Source organism: Lycium barbarum, chromosome 5 (assembly GCF_019175385.1).
Source record: "Lycium barbarum isolate Lr01 chromosome 5, ASM1917538v2, whole genome shotgun sequence".
Classification (NCBI taxonomy): domain Eukaryota; kingdom Viridiplantae; phylum Streptophyta; class Magnoliopsida; order Solanales; family Solanaceae; genus Lycium; species Lycium barbarum.
In genome coordinates, this window is record NC_083341.1 from 1,589,876 (window position 1) to 1,603,470 (window position 13,595).

General features: G+C 34.8%; 2 protein-coding genes across 2 annotated transcripts; one reads left to right on the forward strand and one right to left on the reverse strand.

Annotated features, from left to right (window-relative positions):
• Positions 1-520: 520 nt before the first annotated feature.
• LOC132640062 (probable methylenetetrahydrofolate reductase (NADH)) lies at positions 521-8,145 on the forward strand. The gene is made up of 11 exons (XM_060356486.1): positions 521-1,034; positions 2,550-2,610; positions 2,706-2,788; positions 3,308-3,481; positions 3,949-4,122; positions 4,213-4,313; positions 4,395-4,506; positions 5,615-5,695; positions 5,777-5,954; positions 6,426-6,760; positions 7,803-8,145. Exons 1-11 carry the CDS (start codon positions 633-635, stop codon positions 7,884-7,886), a joined length of 1,785 nt encoding a protein of 594 aa, XP_060212469.1. The 5' UTR covers positions 521-632; the 3' UTR covers positions 7,887-8,145.
• Positions 8,146-9,534: 1,389 nt separating this feature from the next.
• On the reverse strand, positions 9,535-12,856 carry LOC132642164 (L-ascorbate oxidase homolog). The gene is made up of 3 exons (XM_060359428.1): positions 11,843-12,856; positions 10,989-11,448; positions 9,535-10,254 (listed from the first exon to the last, which is right to left on the reverse strand). Exons 1-3 carry the CDS (start codon positions 12,741-12,743, stop codon positions 9,951-9,953), a joined length of 1,665 nt encoding a protein of 554 aa, XP_060215411.1. The 5' UTR covers positions 12,744-12,856; the 3' UTR covers positions 9,535-9,950.
• Between the last annotated feature and the right edge of the window lie 739 nt (positions 12,857-13,595).

Sequence of the window (13,595 nt, forward strand, 5' to 3'; positions counted from 1 at the left end):
TGACAAAAACAGTCCTTTATGTTTAAGGTAGGTTCAAAATAGTCTCTTAGTTTGAGGGTATGTTCAAAATGTTAAATGTTTATGTAAAGGATCATCTTGAACATACCTCAAACTAATGAACTATTTTGAATCTATCCTCAAACAAAAGGGAACATTTTTGTCATTTTCTCAAGAAACAAAGTTTTGTAAAGGATCATTTTGAACATACCCTCAAACTAATGGACTATTTTGAACTTATCCTCAAACAAAAGGAAATATTTTTGCCATTTTCTCAAGAAACAAAGTTTTGTAAAGGATCATTTTGAACATGCCCTTAAACTAATGGACTATTTTGAATCTATCCTCAAACAAAAGGGAACATTTTTGTCATTTTCTCAAGAAACAAAGTTTTGTCATCACCCTACAAAATAAAGGTTGTTGTTACACTACATGGTGGGTCCATAAAAGGTTGTTGGATCTTCCTACACCAACACTCCTCTCTTACATCAACCCCACCCCACCCCACCACCCTCACCCACCCACCCTTACCAACTCCCTCATCTTCAACCTATAATACATAACTATTTTCAAGAATTCTTCACAAACCCCAAATTTCATTACACATTCTTTAATTTCCCCTTCAAAAAAACAAAATGAAGGTCATTGAGAAAATTCAAGAATCTGCTAAAACAGACAGAGTAGTATTCTCATTTGAATTCTTTCCACCAAAAACTGAAGATGGTGTTGACAATTTATTTGAAAGAATGGAAAGAATGGTGTCACATAATCCATCTTTTTGTGATATTACATGGGGTGCTGGTGGTTCCACAGCAGATCTAACACTTGAAATTGCTAATAGAATGCAAAATATGGTTTGTGTTGAAACAATGATGCATTTGACTTGTACTAATATGCCTGTTGAGAAAATTGATCATGCTCTTGAAAATATTAAGAGTAATGGTATACAAAATGTACTTGCTCTTCGTGGTGATCCACCTCACGGTCAAGATAAGTTTGTTCAAGTTGAAGGTGGTTTTGCTTGTGCTTTGGATCTGGTAATTTTCAAGATTTACTTGTACATTTTGAAATTTTGGGCTCAAAATTTGATCTTTATTGAGATTTTAGTAATTTCTTGTCATATATATCTATGTTTCGCGTCGAAAATACTGGGTTTGGATTCATAATTTGATCTTTGTTGAGTTTTTAGTAATTTTTTGTCATATATATCTATGTTTCGTGTCGAAAATAGTAGGTTCGGCTGGACTTTGAACACATTGCTTGTAGGGGTTTAAACTGAATACATTGCTTTTAGCTTGAAACATGTATACATATGTAAAAAATTCAAACTTTATATACCAATACAAAAATCTAAACTTTATATATTTGTTGTCCAAGATAAGTTTGTTCAAGTTTAAGGTGGTTTTGTCTGTGCTTTAGATCTGGTAATTTTCAAGATTTAATTTTGATGGACCCTTTACACAATTTGAAAATTTGGGTTCAAAATTTGATCTTTGGTGAAATTTGAATTACTTTTTAGGTATATATGTATGTTTAGTGTTGAAAATGCTGAGTTTAGTTGGACCCATTGATGATAATATTCTGCACATATTGCTTTTAGCTTGAAACATGTAAATATATGGAAAAAATGTAAACTTTATATATATATATATATATATATATATGTATATATATATATATATATATATATATATATATATATATATATATATATATATATATATATATATATGTATGTATGTATGTTGGGCTAAGATAAGTTTGTTCAAGTTGAAGGTGATTTTGTCTGTGGTTTAGATCTGGTAATTCCTCATGTCCTGTATATGATTCAAGATTTGATTTTGATGATTACCCATTACACATTCTGAAATTTGAGCTCAGAATTTTATATTTGTTGAAATATTAGTAATCTTGTGTCATACATCTATGTTTCGCATAAAAAATACTGGTTCAGCTGAATCCTGTTTTAAATGAACACATTGCTTTTAGCTTGAAATATGTAGACATATGAAAAAAAGTTTTGAACTCTACTCTGAACCCATTTGAATATCTGGTAATTCCTCATGTCCTATCCAACAGTAGATTGAAGATTTAAACTTGATGGGTTCAATTTAAGTCTTGATTACTGAACCCATTACACGTTTTGAAGTTTTGGGCTTAGTATCTAATACTTGTTGAAAATGTAAGTAAAGTTTACATACATATATCTATATTCTGTGTTGAAAATGCTGGGTTCAGTTGGACCCATTGATGATGATATGCTCTATCTGCCAATGTGCGTAGTGGTTTGAACGGATTCAGCTGAACACATTGTTTGCAGCAGTTTTAAGTGAACACGTTGCTTTTAGCTTGAACCATGTATACATATGAAAAAAATGCAAACTTTATATATATAATGGCCACGTCCGCTTTGAGCCCATTCAATCTAAATCCTGAATCCGGCTTAGGTTCATTATTTGTAGTCTTTGATCTGGGATTTGGTTGATCAGTCTCATAGTAATTCTTCTACTACTGCTATAATAGTTGTGTTATAATTTGATTGCTTTTTGCAGGTAAAGCACATGCGGGCCAAGTATGGTGACTACTTTGGGATAACTGTTGCCGGTTACCCAGGTTAGTTACCAATCTCTTGGGATTTTTTGGTGTATTTCATAACTTTATCACAGTTCTGTTCCTAGGCTATTATTGACTATGTTATTTCTTCTCAGAGGCACATCCTGATGTTATACCTGCTAATGGACTAGCTACACCAGAGGCATATGAAAACGACCTTGCTTATCTCAAAAAAAAGGTAGTTATTCCCAGCATTATGTTTCATCTTCGGCTGAATATGTTATACAGAGGTGTCAAATGGGCGGGTTGGGCTGAATGTGGGTGGGTCAAAATGGGTTGAGAAGTTACTTGGGCTGAAATGGCTGAAAAACCGGGTCATAATCCAACCTGCTCAACTCTTATGCAGTATTAAATTCCTTGTTTGTTTTCTTATAATTTGTTCAAGTACCTAATAATTGTTTTCCTTATACTATGGTTATATATAACATATTAAACCAAAAAAATGTCTTTTTTAAAATATTTACACAAAATTTCTCACGGGTCAATTTGGGCTGCACATCAGCCCAGTTTTTTAATGGGCTGAATTAAGCTGGTCAATAATCCGTCCAAAACTAAGCGGGTTGGGCGGGTCATGATTTTATGGTATGATTTTGAACCCTAATATTATATGTTACATAATCTGCAATGAAGATGAAAAGTGAAGTGTTCTAGGTCCGTATGTAAGTTTCTGATACTTGTGGGAACTTGTATTCTTCAGGTTGATGCTGGAGCTGATCTCATTGTAACTCAACTCTTCTACGATACTGATAATTTCCTCAAGTTTGTCAATGATTGCCGTCAGATTGGGATAACTTGTCCCATTGTTCCCGGAATCATGCCCATCAACAATTATAAGGGCTTCTTGCGTATGACTGGATTTTGCAAAACTAAGGTATTCCCTTATTTTAGAGTATTATAATATGTGTCTGCATGTCGGCTCAAATGTTGCCTTCTGCATATTGCGATGCATGATAACTACAACAATTTGGAAATGTGATATTACTAAATATATCTTGCTAGGTACTATTCTATTGGTGCTTTATCTTGTGTAATGATATGAAACCTTTAGGGGTCGTTTGGTTGTTGGTCAGGAAGGGAGTTATTCATGTATTAAAACTAGCATAGGTGATTTCTTCCCATCTGTACTAGCGTTTGTGAGCAAAGTTACCTGGTACCTGTTGCTGGTGGGAGGTGGCAGGTATCCCCTAGAATTAGTCTAGGTGCGCGCAAGCTGGCCCGGACACCATGGTTATAAAAAAAATGTCTCTGAATAAGATAAATGCTGATTATCTTGGATGTTTAATTGGCTGCTCCCTGCATTACGGATACTCATTTTTTCCCTTTTTAATGACATTATAGATCCCAGCAGAGATTATGGCTGCCTTGGAGCCTATTAAGGATAACGAAGAGGCTGTCAAAGCATATGGAATTCACCTTGGAACTGAAATGTGCAAGAAGATTATGGCCAGCGGCATTAAGACTTTGCATCTTTATACATTAAATATGGAGAAATCAGCACTGGCCATTTTGATGGTTAATTCTCGTACCTTGTAATTGCTGCTTTAAAATGTAATGAAATAGCATGAATTTTGCTAACAGTTGTGAGTTGTCTGGGATATGCAGAATCTTGGATTGATAGAAGAGTCCAAAATTTCAAGGCCATTACCTTGGAGACGTCCTACAAATGTTTTCCGTGTTAAAGAAGATGTTCGTCCTATATTCTGGTATGTAGAGATAGAATTTTATGTCAAATATTGCTCCCTTGTTTTGATTAGCAGCTGATCTGTCATTTGCGGTGATGGTAGGGCCAACCGTCCAAAGAGCTACATCTCAAGGACCATTGGTTGGGATGAGTATCCACATGGCCGATGGGGCAACGCTCAAAATCCATCTTATGGAGCACTTAGTGATTATCAGGTGATTTCCACTGAATGAGATAATACTTTTCGGTGTTTTAGGGGTCTTAATTAGTTGAATAATTTACTAAAAGTACAATAGTTATAAGGTATAGTATAGGATGCCATCCACTCCTAGAGCATTGTTGAAGCCCCTTTTTTCTGTTTCTTTTTTAATCATATTGCTATAACATGGATAAAGTTTGGTTGGGCTGGATGAGAAAGGATATTGTTCATTCCATTTTACTTGTGGAGCGTTAAACTTAATTAAGGCTAAAGTAGGCCTAACACGGTCAAACTAATATACTATCTCCGTCACAATTTATGTGATGGTGTTTGGAAGACTTTTGAAACTTCTGGTCTAAAACAAGCCATAGATATTTGTTTGGCTATAAATCATCTCATTAAGGGTGAAATGGGCATTTTCTGGGACTGACTAAAAAGTCAAGATGTCACATAAATTGGGATAAAGGGTGTAAATATTTGAGTAAAGTCCCATGAGAACTGTTTGTTTCCTTGGCTGATCGGTCTAATTATGTATCCAATACTTGAATTCTCAATTTTGAAGCTACACATTTGTTTCTCATCCTTCAGAGACAACAGGTGTAAAGAGCATCTGTCGACAAACGGATCACCCTAAAATGATATTCTCGTGGCAATTGCATGTTTAATATACTCCTCTACAATTGTTTCTTAGCTTTTATTTCCTTCTAATTAAGCTTCGATTCTTACTTTTATTTATGCATAGCTTTTCCTTTCATCGTCCGTCTTGGAATGCTTTTCCCAACATTACTCAGATATCCTAATTTCCTTAAATCAAAACAAAATAAGTACAAAATGAAGATAGAGATCACCAACTTTATGCATTTGCTCTAGAGTGTTCTAGTTACAGAGGCGGAGCCAGGATTTCAATTTTATGGGTTCTAAATTTTAGAAATGACGACTTTAAGTGGTGATAACTGAGTTCAAAGTTTAATATTTGTACATATTTAATGAAGTTCTTAACATACATACATAGTTTGAGCAAAAGCTACTGGCTTCAGCCGAATCTGTATCGGGGCTGCTAGCTCTGCCCCTCTCTAGTTACTTTGGTTTACCTCTGATATAGCTGCCTTGTCACTCTCCAACAGTTCATGCGGGCACGTTCACGTGATAAGAAACTTCAAGAGGAATGGACTGTTGCTCTCAATAGTGTGGAAGATATCTATGAGGTACTGTTTTTGAGTTACAGTTCACTTATTGTCAAAATTGGAAGTCATTTCCAAGTCCTAACGGAATTTTAACATCATCAGAGATTTATGAACTACTGTCTCGGGAAACTGAGAAGTTGTCCTTGGTCCGAGTTAGATGGGCTTCAGGAAGAGACAAAGATCATCGATGAACACTTGGGTAATATAAACACGAAAGGTTTCTTAACTATTAACAGCCAACCGGCAGTTAATGGTGCAAAATCTGATGCTCCTTTAGTTGGTAAGTTTGATGCTTAAACTTCTCAACTGTATGCAAGGAAATTAATTTGTTTCTTTGAAGAGTGAATAGGTTTACACCCCCCCCCCCCCCCCCCCCACCCCACTATCACCACTGTGCGAGTTTCATACCTAAACTATTGGGTGTTCCTGTTACCCCCTAGATTATAACTCACTTTATATTAAAAAACCCCAGTTGAATGTGGCAAAATGTTTGGGATAACTTGCTGAGAGGTGCGGAGACATGTAAAAAGTCATAAAATAAAGTCATCTGGCACAATGACTTCATGGTGGGGGGGAGGGGGTTAACTTATTCACTCCAAGAACTTCTACGTGTACTGCCACTTGGAACTCTTTGGAAGAGCTTTTGGAGTGTGATGTTCACGTAGCATGTCATATCCCTGAGGGGGGTATTTTAATATGAACTCCATCACTATTTTAATTTCAAATGACTTATTTTGCCTTCTTTTGGCAGGATGGGGTGGTCCTGGTGGATATGTTTATCAGAAGGCATACTTGGAGTTCTTTTGCTCGCCCGAGAAGTTGAATGCTGTTGTCGCAAAATGCAAGGCTTTCCCCTTCCTTACCTACATGGCTGTGAACAAGGAAGGAAACTGGATTTCCAACGCCAACCAAACCGACGTCAATGCGGTGACATGGGGCGTCTTCCCAGCTAAGGAGATTGTACAACCAACCATCGTTGATCCTGCCAGCTTCATGGTATGGAAAGATGAGGCATTTGAAATCTGGTCAAGAGGTTGGGCTCAATTATACCCAGAAAACGATCCATCAAGAAAATTGCTCGAACAAGTACGTTCATACACTTCCTCTCTGTCTTGATTAAAGAAATTTGCCCCGTTGTCATTCGTCCTAGTTTTTGCTGTATGTTTGATGAGTTAATTTCACGGACGGTCATCCAAATTGAAGTTTTTGCACCAAAGTCATTAAACTGATGACGGAAAAATAACTCAACTATGCATATATACTACATGAAATGAACAAACACTGGAAAATGCTAAATCCAGTCTCGGAAGCACAAGTTGGCTGTCACGGCTTCAATTCACTTTACATAATATCCATTTAGTGCCACAAAAAGAAAACAAAATACATGTTCTCGAAACGACTTAATACTCGATATGTTTCAATATATGGCAAGTCATGGGGTTTTTAGAGGGTAAAAGAACTAGACTTTTGGGTTTTTAAGTTGTGCCACGTAGATATTATATAAGGTGATTAAACTTACATGTTATGTTAATTTTAGGATTAAGGGTAAAAAAACACACCTCGAGTATCACCTTTTTTTGAGTTTCCTACCTGTGAGAGTTTCCTACCTAAACTATCACGAACTTGTTTGCAAAACACACTGCAACTATCACTTGTTCACTTTTCCTACCTGAACTATCACCCACTAGTTTGTAAAATACACCTCAACTATTAGTTTTGAGGTGTGTTTTGCAAGCTAGTTGTTAATAGTTTAGGTAGGAAACTCTCACAATTGATAGTTGAGGTGTGTTTTGTAAACTAATTAGTGACAGTTTAGGTAGGAAACTCTCACACCTGATAGTTCAGATAGGAAACTCAAAAAAAGTTGATACTTGAGGTGTGTTTTTGTCCATTATCTCTTAATTTTATAATGTAGCAGCCTACTTGCGTTTTCTGAGATTTGATTTAAAATTTTGCCGCGTTTGTTTATTTTCTATGATATATAGGCATAATTGAGTTAATTTTCCTTTTCTAGTTAGTTTTACGACTTCGCTGAAATAAACAAAAAAAATATGATGCTCATCCGTGAAATTACACCTTTTTTGCTCGTGGTCTACTAATAAAACGGATTTTTCATTTTGTTTCACAGGTTCAAAACAGTTACTACTTGGTCAGCCTTGTTGATAACGATTACATCAATGGAGATTTGTTTGCCATCTTCAAGGATATTTGAAATTAGCAGCCATACAAAGATCCTAATCATTTACTCAAAATGAAGTTTCTTCTTTGGATTTGAGTAGAAGTTTTATGATTATTATTGTTGTTTTTATGGTGTGTACATGAATAATTCATTGGTGTATCTGTTCTCTTCATTCTTTTTGAACTGCAAATTTAATATACCTTGCTCCTCAATCTTTGGAAAATTTATGAGCATCTGTATACAATTTTTATTTAGCTTATTTATAAAAATATGGTTTTTATCTTTGAATGAATATACTATGTATTTCTGTTCAGTTTATTTTTTTTTAAAGAAAACCTTGAAGTATGTGAGAAAATAATGATTAGTTACTAGACAGATAATTGAAATGGGAACATAAGATTTGTATTATGAAATAAAAATTTGGTCAAATTTAGGTTTTCCTTTAAAATGTTAAATAAGGGAAATTCGATGCAGAGGAATTCAAAGTTGTGAAAAAAAAAACCTATTGGATTTAGTGCAGACCGTGTAAGAAAATTTTAACGCACTTAATTTATATACACCGTCAATATTAAGATTTTTAATGCTATCGGTTTAGTTTAACCTATAATAGCATGTTAATCTCTATTTTTACCAGGTTATACCAATTACTAATAGTTGTATTAAAAATTAAATGCAGTTACTTTATAAGTAAATTGATTGTGTAAATAATTTTTACACTGTCGGTACATTAAACTTAATAAGTACAATATGATAACCATACCAAAAGGAAAAGTTACTTATTGTGCAAACATTACTGAATCTGTAAGCTATAGATCAAAAGAACACAGAGAATTGAGGGAAGTGCATAGATAGCCAACTTTAGGATCTCCATTTAAGACATAATCATTTGCAAGTTTAGTTGTTTTAAAATAACTCGATGCGTGAGTATGAAGTTTTAAAAACTTGAGACAATTTGGAAGTAAGCAAGCTTTGAAGTTTTGCTTGATAAGGCCAAACTTCTAATATTTTTGTCTGAAGTTATTGACATTTATGGATGATCTTCGACCATTTATTCCTCAATTTCAGACACCTAATGTCTCTCAAAATATCCTTCTTCCTCTAGTATGAAATATTAAAAACGTTGATAAATATCAAACAACTCAATTACATTAATTATTTAATTCAGATAATCAATCACGAATCGACTAAATAAGTTATATTTATTCATCCTGAATAAAAAGTTACTGTATACTGTGCAAAAGAAAAAAAATAATGGTTTCTTACCAGACTGTTGTCACAAAAAGAGTATCTAAACCAAACTCCTTACAAGCCGAATAATGATAATAGATTAATCATTCGCTCAAAATTTTGTATAAACTACTGAGTTTGATTGAATCTGGCCAATTTGCCGAAAAAAGTGAATAACGACTTAAATTCACACATTTTTTTCTTAAGAAAACTCCTCATCTCGTATTGGTTTGAGATGAATTTAAATAAAGTAATTCATATAGTCTACCTCAAATTGCTTGAGAATGAGATGTTGTTATTATTGCTGTAATTATAAAACTACTCATTTCACTCAAAATGAGACATGAAAATATAAATATGATTGAATTTTCTTGAAAGGTGTACAATTGGAAATCCTAGTAATTAATAAAGAGCACAACAACAAAGTGATTTTTTAAGACAATACAAAAAAAAAAAAATGGTGTCTAGTAATATGGAGTAAGGTTTTGCAAGAGGCAATTAGTCCTTGAAAATGCGCCATACTCATATATTCTCATTTCTAAGTTTCTTTTTATGCAAAATTGCATCAAGGACACAAATAACAAATTCATTTCGCTGCATTGAAAAAAGAAAAACAAGACAAAAGGAATTTAAGTACAAATTGCGGAATGTATTGACATAAAAGAAATTGCAGGTGTCGAATGAGTTGTTAGGGTCCTCCTACAAACGATCCGAGCTACATGTGAAGAAGAAATCACCCGAGACATGAAAAATATCATAAATATATTGATTTTTCTTTGAAGATGTACAATTGGAAATCCTAGTAATTAATTAGTAGCACAAAAAAAAAGATCTTTTTTCAAGAGAATAATACAAAACAATTTTTTTTAATTATATGGAGTAAGGTTTTGGAAGAGGCAAATCCTTGATGACACCACACAAGACATCATTATCAGGCATGTTGTACTCATCTTTCAAAGATCTAGTTGAGGATAGAACACTAAAGTAAAGCTGGTGGCCCAAATATTGTTTCTCTAGTACATTGGACCTTAAATTCCAAAGTCCAGCATTGTCAAGAGTTGTCATAATTGCAGCCCATGAGTTTGGGTACACTTGGATTGTGCTCCTACTCACTGCATCAAGTAAGTTGTAGGTGTTTTGCCTCATCTCTGGTTTCCACCTCCCAGGTTGAATCCTGCAAGCGACCATACAGTGGCGGAGTCAGAAGTTTATGTGAAAATATTTAAAAAAGAAAGCAAGATAAAATATCACGTAGGAGGATTTGAATATGTGGTCTGAAACAATATTCAAACCCCCTTTTGCCAACTTTGTCCTTATATTAAGGAAATTCAACGGCTTATATATAACCAAAAATGAATTACCTTACCCTAATTTCCACTTAGCTCCACCACTGCGTGTGAATACATGTTATATTCCATTAATTGCGTTTTATTTACGGAGATAAAAGAGACTACGTACGAATGTTAGAGGGTCGAAATATTGGCGAATTTTGTATTTTAGGTCAGTGGCGTAAAGTTCAATAGGTCGATGAGAATTCATATAGCTAGCTCCAACTTGCTCGGATTGAGATATGATTATTGTTTTTAAGAGAAGGAAATAATCCTCTATGCATACTTACCATTTGAATAGGAAAAAAAATGACTTTACAAAGATATACTCACGTGAAAAAAGTCATATAACTGGAATAACATTTGTAACACTGCTAGCCTATGAGAGTTGGAATTTTAGGTATGGGATGCACAATTCAACAATGAGTATGCACTCGATATGTACTTGTATGCATATGGTGAAAAATCAGTAAAATTTCAACTAATATTAAATTATGAATCTATAATTTCAAAAGTACGATGAATTCAATATTAAGAACAATGAAATTAATGTTTAAAAGAAGAGAATTGAGGTACTCACGCAACAGCAAAGAAGTTGTATCCATCCAAGTGCCAAGATTGAACACTCTTCTCATGGTTCTCAAGTATGATTTCCACAAAATTGCGGTATGTAGCATTAACCACATTTGGTGCAACTGTGATTTTCTCATTACCAGTTGGTGGTATATACCCATCCTGAAGTAGGTCATATTTGAACACCTTGTCCTCAACACCATAGTATTGAGCCAACTTAATCGGCGTCTCGGGGTCCACATGTGAGACGCCGTTGATGGCGTACCTACGCTTCCCGTCAACAATGCCAACTGTGCTCACTAACCTGATCGTCCGCGTGATGTTGATTTGCCCGTAGTGGTAACTACCTTGTGGGTTAGGTCTAGCTGCACTCGCGGTCAAATTCCAACGGAATGAGTTGAATTGGTTGAGAGACCATTCCCAACCTTCTGGGGCTTCTCCCAAATCCGGTGAGGCTGGGGCTTTACCTGTTGAAACATAATATAATTAAGTAACGAGAACGTGTTTTCTCTGATGGCTTAAGCTTCTAGACGAGATGGTCACACAATTTCAAATTTCATAATCAGTTGAAAGCAAAATATAGTTTGACGTGTTTGACTCATGCAAAAGAATCAAGCCTACACTTGAGAGGGCGTATTCCAACATAATATTATTAAGTAATTGAAAATGTCGCTACTAGAATATTAAGTTTCCCACGGACGTCGCCATCAAAAATTTGTTGCTTACATGATGCAATTTTCGAAGAGCACGTGTTCTGACAGATTTCATTGGAAATTCCCTAGGACATATGTGCCTTCAGTAACACGGTTCTCTCTATTAGTTTAATTTTTTAGATAAAATGGTGACAGAAGTCAACATTACCGTTGGTATAACGGATGGTGGCGGTGGCGACACGGGGTTCCTTGGTAAAGCGTGAAGAAGCCACAATGAAATAGTCCTTGGGGTCTTGATCAGCTGTCACCAAGACGGATAAGCATTGTCCCAAGTGAACATCCAACATTTCATACAAGTTTTGAACTGTATGAGATCCTTCCATCTCAACAAGTTTCATCGTATGGCCTTGGACTCTAACATTGATAGTATCCTTCATGCCAACATTGCAAAACCTAAACCTATATGTCTTTTGTGAGTCCATTGAAAACATAGGTTCATCCTTGCCATCACCTTTGCCACTTTTACCATTAATAACTATCCCTTCTGGCCTTCCAAGTGAACGCCCGGTGTCTAAAAGGCCTCTCAACGTTTTGTGACTTTTTGTGTACCAATCACTCACAAGAACGTTGAATTCTTCTGCGGGGGCATCAAATGGGACAGGGATCAAAGCACGACTATGGATATTTATGGGACCATAGCCACCAACCGACCTGTGTAACGCGGTGGTGGGGTGGTAGTAATAGCTACCGATTTGGTCCTTGACCTGAAAATGGTACGTGAAATTTTTTCCAGGAGGGATTGGACAATTCGTGCCCGGGGTACCATCTTGCCAAGAATTCTTCCTTTGTTGGATACCTTTCCATGTTATAAGGAATGGTTCATCCAATTGGTTAAATACATTGACAACTATGTTGTTGTTTGATGTGCAATTGATTTTAGGTCCAGGGAATTGACCATTGATTAGAATGACTTGTTGAGGCACGCCAAGCGGAGAAATAGTACCATAAGTGACATTCCATTCGAAAGTCAGGTAAGGATCCTCTCCATGTACCGTGACCAAACATGAAAATAGCAAAAGAAGAACAAAACTTAGTATTTGTTTATCCATGTTCTTCTTCTTGCAAATATTTACTCAATTTTGTCCTCTTTTGAGTCTAACATATAAAAATTTCCCAATTTGTCTTTTGAAGTTTATATGTTTAGGAAGGACAACTAATTGAGGACAAGTTGACAATTTTATGTTGGAAGAAAGATATTGTAGTTTTATATATGTGACAAGAAAAAGACAGCCATTTAATTTTTCATGCGTAGCCCGGAAGCACCGTTTGCTCTTTGGTTTTTTAGAATTGCTCTTCTTGCGCTATGCCTTTCTTTATTCTTTATATTTTTTTAATGCCATACAAAAATTTCAAATAATTTATTCTTATGTAAAAATAGAATATGTAAGTACAAGAAAAGTAATGCAAGAATATTGATTTTTTACTTTGAAAAAAAAAAACAATTTTTTTTATTATGAAGTAGAGAAAAACAAAATTAATTTTATTAGATTGCGTGAAATAAGACACTACGTAATAAAGATAAAATATGAGAGATGAAAGTGTTGAACATAGTTTATCATATGGAAAAATTTCGAGACCTCCTTCAAATATGGTTTCATCTAATTAACAAAGCTTATGGTTTGTAATATTACACTTGCTTCCTAAGTTTGATTTCTCTTTAACATGTATTAACTTTTTAATAATATTTTTTATACTATTCCGAAATTTACCTTTCCTAACTATTAATTATTCAATATTAAACTTTGACGGTAAACTGTAGCAGTTACCAACACTCAATCGAGATATTTGCTTTTATTTGTTACTAAGATATATAAAGAGACAGTTGAGCTTGGAATTGATGAAATTCCTGCCAAAACATACTCTCTCAAATTCTATTTAATGTACATATTAATATGAAAAAA